Raw genomic sequence first — 13,416 nt, forward strand, 5'->3', positions numbered from 1 at the left:
GCACTCTCCTTTCCACCCTCCTTTCCACTGACAATGCACTCTCCTTTCCACCCTCCTTTCCACTGACAATGCACTCTCCTTTCCACTCTCCTTTCCACTGACAATGCACTCTCCTTGCACTCTCCTTTCCACTGACAATGTACCCTCCTTTCCACTGACAATGCACTCTCCTTTCCACTGACAATGCACTCCTTTCCACTGACAATGCACCCTCCTTTCCACTGACAATGCACTCACCCTCCTCTCTTTCCACACACGTCATGTTCCTTTTCACTAATAATGCACCCTCCTTTCTACTCTTTCCACTGACAATCCACCCTCCTTTCCACTGATAATGCACCCTCCTTTCCACCAACAATTCACTCTCCTTTTCACTGATAATGCACACTACTTTCCACTCTCTTTCCACTAACAATGCACACTACTTTCCACTCTCTTTCCCACTAACAATGCACACTACTACAAATCCACTCTCCTTTTCATGTAGTGTTCTTCTGGTCTCTGTGAGTCTGTTCACAAGGGGAGGTACAGCCTGTATGGACACCCAGTCACTTCCGTGCTGGTGTTCAGGAGAGCTGATTCTGATTCTAACAGCAGCAGCAGCGGCAGCAGCAGCACCACCACCACCACCAACAACAACAACAACGCCAGAACACACACCTCTATCCCCTCACTGATGTCAGTGACTGTTGCAGCAGCCAGGCACTTAAAACTCATACACACACACACACACACATAAACATACAAGCACACAAACACATACACTCTCACACAAACATACAAGTGTGCACTCACACACACACCCACACATACACACACACACACACACACACTCACACACTTACCACAATCAGAGCTTTGTCCGAGGCACACATGCAGCAGATGGGATCCTCAGTGCCCTGCAGATCAAACACAAAACCACAGTTAGTAGAGACCCATGCACAGTGAAACTGCTAAGTACCTGAAAAAACAACAACAAAAAACAAACAAGTAAACTATTTACATGTATGGCATAGACACACACACACACACACACACACACACACACACATACACACATACATACAGTGTACAACTGGCCAATGACTGTGCTTGCCTCATCAGCCCCCGACTCTTATCTTCAGTTCAACAAGCCACAGTGAATGTGTAAAGAAAATAAACTGGCAACATTTGGCTTGGTTAAAAAAAAACCCACACAAAAAACAAACAAAATTACTGCTGACTGACTGAAACTTGGTTCTCTGTGTGTGTGAAGGTGTATGTTTGTGAAAGTGTGTATTTGTGTGTGAAGGTGTGTGTGTGTGTGTGTGTGGTGTGTACATGCATGCATGCCTGTGCGTGTGCGTGCATGTACACTGGCGATTCTTTGTTTCCACTACTGGCTGACTACACTGCATCAGCCTGCAGCTGGACATCTCAGAAACCATCTTCCAGTTTACACAGAATCATTCTGTACACTTCACTAAACACTTGTGCACATGACTTCTTCCCCAGTGTAAGAAACATTCTATCATTATTATAAATATTATTATTATTGATATTATTATCATTATCATTATTGTTGTTGTTATTATCATTATGACCATTATTATCTTTTACCAATATCATATTTCATGTCTAAACTGAGGTAAGACAAGGGGACTGATTCCTTCCTCCACCTTTTGTTTGTTTTGGATTGTTGTAGTGGCTGCATCAACTCCTGAAGAACAGACATTTTGCTGCCCACTGCTACCACAGCAGGCAGTACTTTTCGTGTCTGAAATAGTGTCCCTTCTTCTTCTTCTCCTTCTCCGTTACAGTCTGTATTCATTCATATATATGTACCATAGGGCTTTTACATCTCTGACCTTTTACCCAACAGTGTTGGCAAACATGCTCCACTTTCGGTGGTGTGCATGCTGGGTATGTTCCTGTTTCCATAACTCGCCAAACGCTGACATAAATCACCGGGTCTTTAACATGCGTTTTTGGTCTTCTGCATATGCACATGACAGGAGGATCGGGCAGGGCACTAGCAGGTCTGACAAGCATGCTGACCTGGGAGATGAGAAAAATCTCCCACCAGGTGCCATGACCAGGATTTGTTCCCAGGGACCCTGAGACTGAAAGTCTGATGCTTTAACCACTCGGCTGTTACACCCATCATGTTTACCGCTGCTGATAGTCCAGCCGACTGCACAGGGCCAGAACAGGACTGCCAAACCAACCAAGTGCTCAACCAGATCAACACAAAACTGTCACACACACACACACACACACACACACACACACACACACAAACCAACAAAAAAAGCATCAAGACAAACCTACAAAACACAATTCATGAGATATTATCCTAACCCTTTAGCTTTTTTGGCCAAATATGCCCTTCAACTTGATTTATCATCGCCAGATTACAAAAAGATAGTACATCAAAGACTGCAGAAAACAGAAAAAAATGTCACGGTTTGCTCGAAAAACAGAAAGGGGAACGGATAGTGAAGACAGAAAAAAGGAGACAACAGTGAAGGAAGAAAAAAAGGCAGAAACAAAGAGAGCAATAGAAAAGAGGAAATTCCCAGCACATAATTTCCAGGAGGTGGGGATGCTGTTTATACTGAAAAACCCCCGGCATCCCACAGGGGGACACCCATCATGTGAATGCCTCTGTACTGTGAGGGTCATCTGACACACAGCCCTTGTCTGAAGGAAGCCAGCCGTCCCCAACCCATTCCACAGCCACTTCCCCAGCATCTGTTTTCACACTGAACATGTGCATGGTGTCCGTTTATCCATTCGCTGGCTGTATCATGCAAACTGCGTCACAGACATCTCATGGAATAATGTCATGCATGCTAAATGTCCACAACACACCCAGATCCCCACCTCCGCTCAAAAAAAAAAAAAAAAAAAAAAAAAAAAAGAATAACAAGAGAAAGCATACAAACACTACCGATGCAAGCATGTACAAGAACATGCAAACACATGCACATGCATATATACACACATGCACACACACATACATCAACCAACCGATACCCATAAGTACATGCACTCATACAGACAATGCCAAAAGAGCACACACATACACACGCGCGGACACACGCGCGCACACGTGCCAGTAAGCACACACACATACACACACACACTCAGACACTGACACAGATGCACACACACACACACAAACACACACACAAACACACACACACACATGTGCGCAACCGTTATCCTACCAATAAGTCAAAAATAAAATAAAATGAAATAAAATGAACCAAAAAAAAACACCTCTCAGACATCTGAGGAAACAAATTTAACATTTTTGAAAAAAGAAAAGAGAAAAAAGGTGAAACTTTCAATTTAGCTTTTTTCCTGCCTTCCTATAGTTTTCAATTTCATGCTGTCTTTTTCTCCTCTTTTCTTCAGTCTTTAATGCATCTGCATCTCAATGTCAGGTCCACAAGTACAAACAAGTTGACTAAGAATGAGAAAGTCAACCATTTGCCAATGCCACATGTCGTCCACAAGCGTTAGCACCAAACCTATACACCCATGCCCATGTGACTTTCCATACTGTCTGTTCCAGACACACACAGAGAGAGGGAGACACACACACACACACACACACACACACACACACACACAGACCAAATATACAATTTTCCTATTCACCAACAGGATAAGCACATGCAAAAAAATAATCTAAAAAACACACCTCTAAACAACCAGGACTACAGTTTTCATATAAACTGGCACAACACTTCCAACAAAGAGACACCATCTTAACAAAATTTTATAAAGGTCACGGATCAGTGCACAATCAATTTCAAAGAAAGTCTTCTAAAAAAAACCACAAAACAACAACAAAAAACACACGCTGAACGGAGAAACAATTTCTCAAACAAAGGCTCACAAACAACACAACTATCAATACACAAAGTTCCTACAAAGACTTCTTATCTAACATACCTGATGCCCCCACCTCTCCACCAAAAAGACACCCCCCACCCCCAAAAAAAAAGGCAACAACATAAACAATGTCCTAACAAAGTTTCAAAAATAAGTTGACTAACAATGCTATAGTTTCTCTACATAGGTTCACCGTACACAGACAAAATAAATCCATGAAAACATGCCCAACAATAAAGGCAACGAAAGTTCAGCGGTCATCAACATGACCAGTAACGTATGCACAGACAAACATTCCCATTCTCCAGCCGTCATGCCCACAACCAAGGCAGCATAAGCAACAACTCCTGTAGCCCCAGCCCAGAGGTGCCAGCCTCACCCCACCTCTCACAAACATTGACACACTTGCACTCTTGACTACACCAAAAACCCCTCCAACAAGTTGTTAAAAAAAAAAAAAGTGCTCCTCGTAGGTACCTGTCAATCGGTAGAAGTACAACATGACTGTACAGGGTCAGGTGCGTAAGTGACTATCTGGGTCAGAACATGCGTCAGCAACTGTCCGAGCCAGACAATGTGTGATGATCTGAGTCTGAACATGTATAAGTGACTATTTCACAGATAATGCTTTAGCGACTGTCTCAGCAAGACAACGTATGATGATCTGAGTCTGAACATGTTTAAGTGACTATTTCACAGATAATGCTTTAGCGACTGTCTCAGCAAGACAACGTATGATGATCTGAGTCTGAACATGTTTAAGTGACTATTTCACAGATAATGCTTTAGTGACTGTCTCAGCAAGACAACGTATGATGATCTGAGTCTGAACATGTTTAAGTGACTATTTCACAGATAATGCTTTAGTGACTGTCTCAGCAAGACAACGTATAATGATCTGGGTCGGAACACGTGTATGTCTTCTGTCTCAGCAAGACAACGTATAATGATCTGGGTCGGAACACGTGTAAGTGACTATCCGGGTCAGATCATGTGTATGTGACTATCTGGGTCAGCACATGTATATGTGACTGTCTGGGTCAGAACATGTAGTGACTACCTAGTTCAGAAAATGTATTAGTGACTACCCTGGTCAGATCATGTACATCTGACTGTCTAGGTCAGACCATGGATAAGTGATTATTTGTGTCAGACCATGTATGAATAATATATAAATAACTTCTGCATATTTCTTTAAAAACGAGGAGTGCCAAGTTCAGTATAATAACCAAAGTCCAACACAGCACACCACAGAGTCAGAATTTTTTTCAGAAAAAGAGGCATAACATGAGCGAACAACTACAACAACAAGGCAATTACAGATGTGCGCTTTAATTCAGACAAATTTATGCACATACGTAGTATGTGTAGTCATGGTTTACTTCGCAGCCATAGAACAAATCACACATACCCCACACAAGATTATCATTAAAATGAGGGCCTGTTTGCCTTGAAGAGATGATAACTGTGTTGGACACAATAAAGAGAAGATAACTGTCTTGGAAACAATAAAGAGAAGATAACTGTTTTGGACACAATAACGAGAAGATAACTGCCTTGGACACAATAAAGAGAAGATAACTGTCTCTGACACAATAAAGAGAAGATAACTGTCTTGGACACAATAAAGAGAAGATAACTGTCTCTGACACAATAAACAGAAGATAACTGCCTTGGACACAATAAAGAGAAGATAACTGCCTTGGACACAATAAACAGAAGATAACTGCCTTGGACACAATAAACAGAAGATAACTGCCTTGGACACAATAAAGAGAACGTAAACTGTCTTGAACCAATAAAGAGAAGATAACTGTTTTGGACACAATAAAGAGAAGATAACTGTTTTGGACACAATAAACAGAAGATAAGATAAATGTCTTGGACACAATAAAGAGAAGATAACTATAAAGAGAAGATAACTATAAAGAGAAGATAACTGTCTTGGACACAATAAAGAGAAGATAACTATAAAGAGAAGATAACTGGACACAATAAAAAGAAGATAACTATAAAGAGAAGATAACTGTTTTGGACACAATAAAGAGAAGATAACTGTTTTGGACACAATAAACAGAAGATAACTGTCTCTGACACAATAAACAGAAGATAAATGTCTTGGACACAATAAAGAGAAGATAACTGTCTTGGACACAATAAAGAGAAGATAAATGTCTTGGACACGATAAAAGAAGATAACTGTTTTGGACACAATAAACAGAAGATAACTGTCTCTGACACAATAAACAGAAGATAAATGTCTTGGACACAATAAAGAGAAGATAATTGCCTTGGACACAATAAAGAGAAGATAACTATAAAGAGAAGATAACTGTTTTGGACACAATAAAGAGAAGATATCTGTCTTGGACACAATAAAGAGAAGATAACTGCCCTGGACACAATAAAGAGAAGGAAACTGTCTTGGACACAATAAAGAGAAGATAAATGTCTTGGACACGATAAAAGAAGATAACTGTTATGGACACAATAAAGAGAAGAGAAGATAACTGTCTTGGACACAATAAAGAGAAGATAACTATAAAGAGAAGATAACTATAAAGAGAAGATAACTGCCCTGGACACAATAAAGAGAAGGAAACTGTCTTGGACACAATAAAGAGGAGAGAACTCTCTTGGACACAACAGGATGGTGATGGTTGTGTGTGCAGAGACCTATGGACTGCTGCGGGGAGTTAGTATTACACTCCCTGTTCGGTAAGATACCATGCCAGACTGATAAATCAATTCCTATCAGTTAGCCCTGGGCCCAGTCTGCATCAGCCTGACAAGGCACAGTAAGACGACACCAAGCAACGCAACAGCTCTGCAATGCAGCGCCACAACGAACAGCGGAAAATGTGACGGCAAGACCTACCTACGGTCATCACAGAAAGAAATCCAACCTACGGGGCCTCTTTTGCTGTGATGGTGAAACACGGAAGGTCTGATAACGGAAATGACAGAAAGTGATTCTGATTCTGAATAGACTTAGAAACGGCAGGTTTGGTAACTGAGATGACAGACAGTGATTCTGATTCTGAACAGACTTAGAAATAAACTGTGGACATGATCAACACGAGGGTAGCTGGCACCTCTCTCTGAATCCCCATGCCCTGAACCCACCACCAGCGACTGAGAGAGTTGGTTACCTTCAGTTTCTCTTTGAAGGCCTGATGGGGGGAGGACAGAAGACACAAGAGCAACAAGACGTTAGTGTTGGTAAGGTGAATGACACGGGTGTTGTTTCTGCTGCTTAATGACTCTTTGTCAGCTGGCACTGTTCTTACTGGTCACAGGCATCTTTCTATCTTTTTAAAATTTTTTTAATCATTTTGTAGTGTGTGTGTGTGTGTGTGTGTGTGTGTGTGTGTGTGTGTGTGTTTCTTCCTTTTGTTTAACATCTTTTCATGTATGTGTTTTTAGACAGTGTGTGTGTGTGTGTGCATGCGAGTGTGTGTGTATATGTATCTGTGCACATAAGCGTATGTGCATGTGTGAAGGAATGAACTGTGGTCACAAAACAGTCAAACATCAATGCAGCAAAGCTGAAGACCATGGTAAGCTACACCCTACATGTCGTTACAGTTCCCACGATGGCATCAGTAAAGAACAACTCTGCCATCCTCCCTCTCACTGGCCCCATGGATACATTCCCCTTTCTCAGAACAAAGGACTGGAGACAGAGACAGACACTGACACAGACCCACACAGACATAAAGAGACAGACATGAATACAGGCAGACTTATACAGAGACAGACACTGACACAGACCCACACAGACATAAAGAGACAGACATGAATACAGGTAGACTTATACAGAGACAGACACTGACACAGACCCACACAGACATAAAGAGACAGACATGAATACAGGTGGACTCATACAGAGACAGACACTGACACAGACCCACACAGACATAAAGAGACAGACATGAATACAGGCAGACTTATACAGAGACAGACACTGACACAGACCCACACAGACATAAAGAGACAGAACCCAGACAGCCACACAGACATACCAAGACAGACATGAATACAGGCGGACTCAAACAGAATTAGACTCAGACAGCCATACAGACACAGACAGATTAACACAGAGACAGACTCAGACAGACATACAGACACAGACAGATTTACACAGAGACAGACTCAGACAGACACCTACCGAGAGAAACAGACACAGAGACAGACAGAGACTGGGACAGACAGACACAGACAGAGACCGGCACACACACAGAGACAAAGACAGAGAGAGACACGAATATTTTAACAGACAACTCACAGCATATACCCAGACAGGCAAAACACACAGACAGAGACTGACACCGACACAGACAAGACGCAGACAAAGAAAGACACAGAGACTTGAACAGAAAACTCACAGCGCATGCCTAGACACGGAAAAAACACAAAGACAGACACGGGCAAAACACAGACAAGACACAGACAAAGACAGAGACAGAGACAGAGATTCAAACAGGTAACTCACAGCATACGCCTTGCTGAAATCCACTTCCTCCTGAGTGGCAGTGCCAGAGGGAATGTCGTCAATGTGGAAAAGCCTTCATTCAAATCACAAAACATGCCAGCATCAACATCACCGCTAGTGGTCATCTAATACAATACAATAACTTTTTTTTTTTTTAAAGCAACAGAAACAGTAAAAAAAAAAAAAAAAGATCACCACCACCACCAGCAGTGTTGATGATAATAATGATGATGATGATGTTGATGGTGATAATGACGATGATAACAATGATGATGATGATATTGGTAATAATTATGATGGTGATAATGATGATGAAGATGATGATAAAGAGAAGGAGTATAACGATGATGGTAATTTAAGGAGAATATCCACTCAGTCACATGAAACCACTGGGGGGCTTCTAAGGCACTCTGTTTTTTTGTTGATCTTTTTCTTTTCTTTCTTTTTTTAGCTGTTGTTGTTGGGGGGGGGGTGAGTGGGGGCGTGGGGGGGAAGAGAACATTCATCTAGTCACAAGCAACTACAGAGCATCTACCACACTCACTTTTCAGGGGAGACTGTTCTTACCAGTCACGCACAAAGACTGGACCGCACAGCCGGCTTTTGGGGAGAATATTTTGACAGTCACACACAAACACCGGACTGTCAGCAACACCAACTCTTCAGAGCCTGCTTTTGGAGAGAACATTCTCACAGCCACACACACACACACACACAGCTGGATCGCAAAGCCTGCTTTTTGAGACTGTACGGACAGTACAGTACGCCTTGGCAGGGTGGGTTAGGCGTTTGACTTCTGCTTCAGTGGTCACCAGTGAACAGGGTTCCAGGCCCCATTTCAGCATGATGTTGTGTCCTTAGGGAAGGCAGTTTACTCTGATTTCCCTCACTCCACCCAGGTGTGAATGGGTTACCTGACTTCAGCTGGGGGAGGCTACAACTGCTGAAGGAGGATCAGGCCCCAAATGGACCACGACTCTCAAAACTAGGAGGCAAGATTGCGCTGGCCCTTAGTGCTATAGTTTTGGGGGTTAGCTGGCTTTTGGGGACCATCCCCAACGCGGACTGTCCAAATGCCCTGATGGCTGAACGAGTGGGGATTAACTTGGGCAAGGCACTCTCCGCCATCACCAACTTCTAGCCCAGATAGTCAGGACAACAGCTGCCTTCTCTGCTGTTCTGATGGTCATAGTTGGACACAGCTGAGTATCATACTGACAGATCAAACACACATGCAAACACACATACACACACACTCACATACACACAGGGTTACACACACACACACACACTCACATACACACACACACATGCACAAACACACACTCACATAGACACACACACACTCACACACACATACACACACACACAGTCACACACACACACAAACACACACACTCATGCTCACATACACACACACACAGCCTTACACACAGAGTCACACACACACACACACACATAGTGTCATACACATAAACACATACACACAAACACACAAACACAGAGTGTCACACACACACACACACACAGAGTGTCATACACATAAACACACACACACACAAACACAGAGTGTCACACACACACACACACACACACACACAGAGGACCGGCGGACAAGCCTCACTTCTCAGAGCCAGCCTTGCGGCGTGTGGCCATCTCCAGAGTGGCCAGCTTTTTGGGGTTCTTGAACTGCCAGCAGTAGAAGGCCTCCTTGCAGGCCGACACGATGTGGGTCTTGGTCATGGTCAGGTACACCGGGTCCATCTCGATGTACTTGGAGTCCAGTGGCGTCCCGATCGAGTTGCACAGCACCAGCACGTACTGCGCCAACAAACGTCACAGCACTGCTGATGCTTGACTCACTCAGTACTGTCGGTTAGCTCCCCTGACTTTTCCCACAGACTACCCGTTTGTATGGGTAAGAAATAAAATTGCCAAAAAAACCCAACAAATGTTAGAATTTATGAACAGAAAACTTCAAAACTGATCAGTAAGATAACGCGTTAGTTGGGGACAAAATAGAAAACTTTCTTCCTTCTTATGCTATCACAGAGTGAGATGATGAAAGTATCCATATTTTTTGTTCCAAATTTGCACACACTGATGACTTGTAAACGAATCCAGGAAAGCACTAAGAGTTTGAAACATATCAAATTCAGAATATAAAACAGCCATGTAGCGCCCGTTCATCTAAAGGTCCGTTTATACAGAGCGCGAATGCGAAAGCAAACGCGGTTTTTCGTCCTGGAATATTTTAGTCATTTGTAGAGGAACCGTTCAAATAGAGTGCGAACGCGAACGCGAACAAATTTTTGTTCGCGCGAACGACCGCCTTGATTGCCCCCAGAGCGAATTTTCTCAGAAGGTCGCGCAACTTTTTTTGCTATCAACCAATCAGCAGGTACTTCCCTTGCATCATTTCCACAAATAGAAACTTGTACGCCTGACCGTTCCAAGAAAAAGCTAGGCACTAGCGTCAGTCTACTTTGCTTGTGAAGTTTGGAGAAGAATGGACAAGACAATGGACAAGACAGAAGCCATGATTCTTGAAATTGAGAAGAATCATGTACTGTATGACAAAGCAGACAAAGATTACAAAGACATCATGAAAAAAAAAGACATATGGAAAGCAATTGGACAGAAAGTCAGACTGACAGGTATGTGATTGAAATTAATTTTATTTTACCTGTTTACCGTCGACGGTTTTCCACGTTCGGGTTCGTGCTCTATTTGAATGGCAAAACTGCTCAAAAGTCACGTTTGCGTTCGTGTTCGCGTTGGACGCGTTCGCGCTCTGTTTAAACGGACCTTAATTCTGTTGTCCACCTTGTGACTGAGAAGAGAGTGGGTCAGACACCATTACTGGCACACACTGTTCACATGAACCAGTCACCCCCAAAATAACTCTCCTGCTCGCGAGCACAGCAACACACACTGCATTTATTCGTCGCAGCAGAGAGTAGAAAGGTCAGTTAAGATATTCTTAGCTCATAATGCATCATGGAAATTAGGTGCCACTCAAAAATTAAAAAACTATCTAAGGCCCCGATCAGGGCGCTTCATCTGAAACAGATGTAGGACAGTGGTAGGACCGTGATTGGGGACTTTTGTCTGGAGTGAGTTAACTCATTCCACTCCAAGTACGTACCAGTCAACTTGTACCATGATCACTTCCCTTGTGGACCAGGTATAAGTATTCTCATACCAACACACTATTCTAATTTCATTTATTATCGCTTGGCACAGTTCGCATTCTAAAATGAACCGTCTACATGATTCTCGAAGCATGAAAACAAACTTGGTTTGACTGATTAAATCAACAATTTTCCATTGATTTTCGCTGTCTTAGGGAACCACACTGTTTTTTTCTGCATTGGTCTCATGTAGTGCTGGTCCAGGGGAGTTGTAGCAGGCATGTAGCTGTGGGGCAGAATGACCTGCCATGAACCCCAACCACTCAGGGGAGATGTAGCAGGCATGTAGCTGTGGGGCAGAATGACCTGCCATGAACCCCAACCACTCAGGGGAGATGTAGCAGGCATGTAGCTGTGGGGCAGAACGACCTGCCATGAACCCCAACCACTCAGGGGAGATGTAGCAGGCATGTAGCTGTGGGGCAGAACGACCTGCCATGAACCCCAACCACTCAGGGGAGATGTAGCAGGCATGTAGCTGTGGGGCAGAATGACCTGCCATGAACCCCAACCACTCAGGGGAGATGTAGCAGGCATGTAGCTGTGGGGCAGAACGACCTGCCATGAACCCCAACCACTCAGGGGAGATGTAGCAGGCATGTAGGTGTGGGGCAGAACGACCTGCCATGAACCCCAACCACTCCCCATCCCCTCCCAAACACCACACCATGGCTCCAAGCAGATCACACAGTGCCCATTCCTACTTCTAATATGAATAAACAGAAACTGTTTTAACATATCTTATATTGCATGGACTTCATGGTAGCATATACAGATCTTAATTTTTTTTTTTTAACCCAAAAACCCTCCTGTTGTAGATCTTAAAAACAGAAAATTTTCCAGTTAAGAAAGGGGAAGAAACTTGATTATTTCCAAGTAGAAAAAGCTTTTTCATTCACACTTCCTAACCAGCACTGACACAGCATGACACAGCCTAACAGTGATACAGCCTAAATAGCACTGCCTAACCAGCACTGACACAGTGATACAGCCTAACCAGCACTGCCTAACCAGCACTGACACAGTGATACAAGCTAACCAGCACTGCATAACCAGTACTGACACATTGTTGGGGTTTCTCTGCTTGGCTTGATGGTTCATCAATGATTTTAAATACAAAACACATAATGTAATTAGGGACCCTAATGGTTGTTATTTGCTTCTAGATGTTGAACTACCAGTACAGGTGACAATCCAGATTTTTTCTCCACCCTTGGCAATAAGATTGATCAGACTGGTAACGATTACATCATAACAGCTGGTAATTGGAATGTTGTGCTTGATATAAAATCAGACGCCAGAAACCATCAAATTACCACTAATCATCCAAGGACATGAAAAAAGATACAGGATTTGATGGTAGAACATGGGTTGACTGATATTTTTAGACATATATTTCCAAGAAAGAGAAAGTATTCATGAAGAAAAAATAACAGTATAAAGCAAGGACGTTTAGATTATTTTCTGGTATCTGATAATGTGCTTTCAGAAGAAACTGCATGGTACTGATATTGGAATAAACTACCAATCTGATCATTCTGTTGTTGAGCTAGTTCTAAAAAAAAAAGATGCTATGAAAAGAGATAGGCAGTTCTGAAAACTTAAGAACTTGCTGCTGAGGGACAAAAAGACTGTAGAAGAAAAAAGAATAGTTATTCAGGATAAAAGAATACGCTCCACACTGCATAACCAGCACTGTCTGACCAGCACTGACACATTGTTTTCCTACCAAACTGGATTTCCTTTCAGAACTTTGGCCAGGGACGACCCTTTTGTTGCCGTGGGTTATCTCACGTGCACTAAGTGCATGTTACACACGGGATCTCGGCCTCATCTGAATGA

General features: G+C 42.9%; 1 protein-coding gene across 2 annotated transcripts in view; it reads right to left on the minus strand.

Moving 5' to 3' along the window:
* LOC143291209 (WD repeat-containing protein 35-like) overlaps positions 1 to 13,416 on the minus strand; it is a 76,561-nt gene that overhangs the window by 33,869 nt on the left and 29,276 nt on the right. Inside the window, exons 13-16 of one of the 2 annotated variants that reach the window (XM_076600962.1) lie at positions 10,005 to 10,201; positions 8,381 to 8,453; positions 7,038 to 7,058; positions 846 to 899 (exon numbers count right to left, since the gene is read on the minus strand). In XM_076600962.1, coding sequence (XP_076457077.1) covers positions 846 to 899; positions 7,038 to 7,058; positions 8,381 to 8,453; positions 10,005 to 10,201 — 345 coding nt within the window. The remainder of the gene's footprint in view (positions 1 to 845; positions 900 to 7,037; positions 7,059 to 8,380; positions 8,454 to 10,004; positions 10,202 to 13,416) is intronic. The other variant, XM_076600963.1, reaches the window with a different exon arrangement.

This window comes from Babylonia areolata, chromosome 16 (assembly GCF_041734735.1).
Source record: "Babylonia areolata isolate BAREFJ2019XMU chromosome 16, ASM4173473v1, whole genome shotgun sequence".
NCBI classification, from domain to species: Eukaryota; Metazoa; Mollusca; class Gastropoda; order Neogastropoda; family Buccinidae; genus Babylonia; species Babylonia areolata.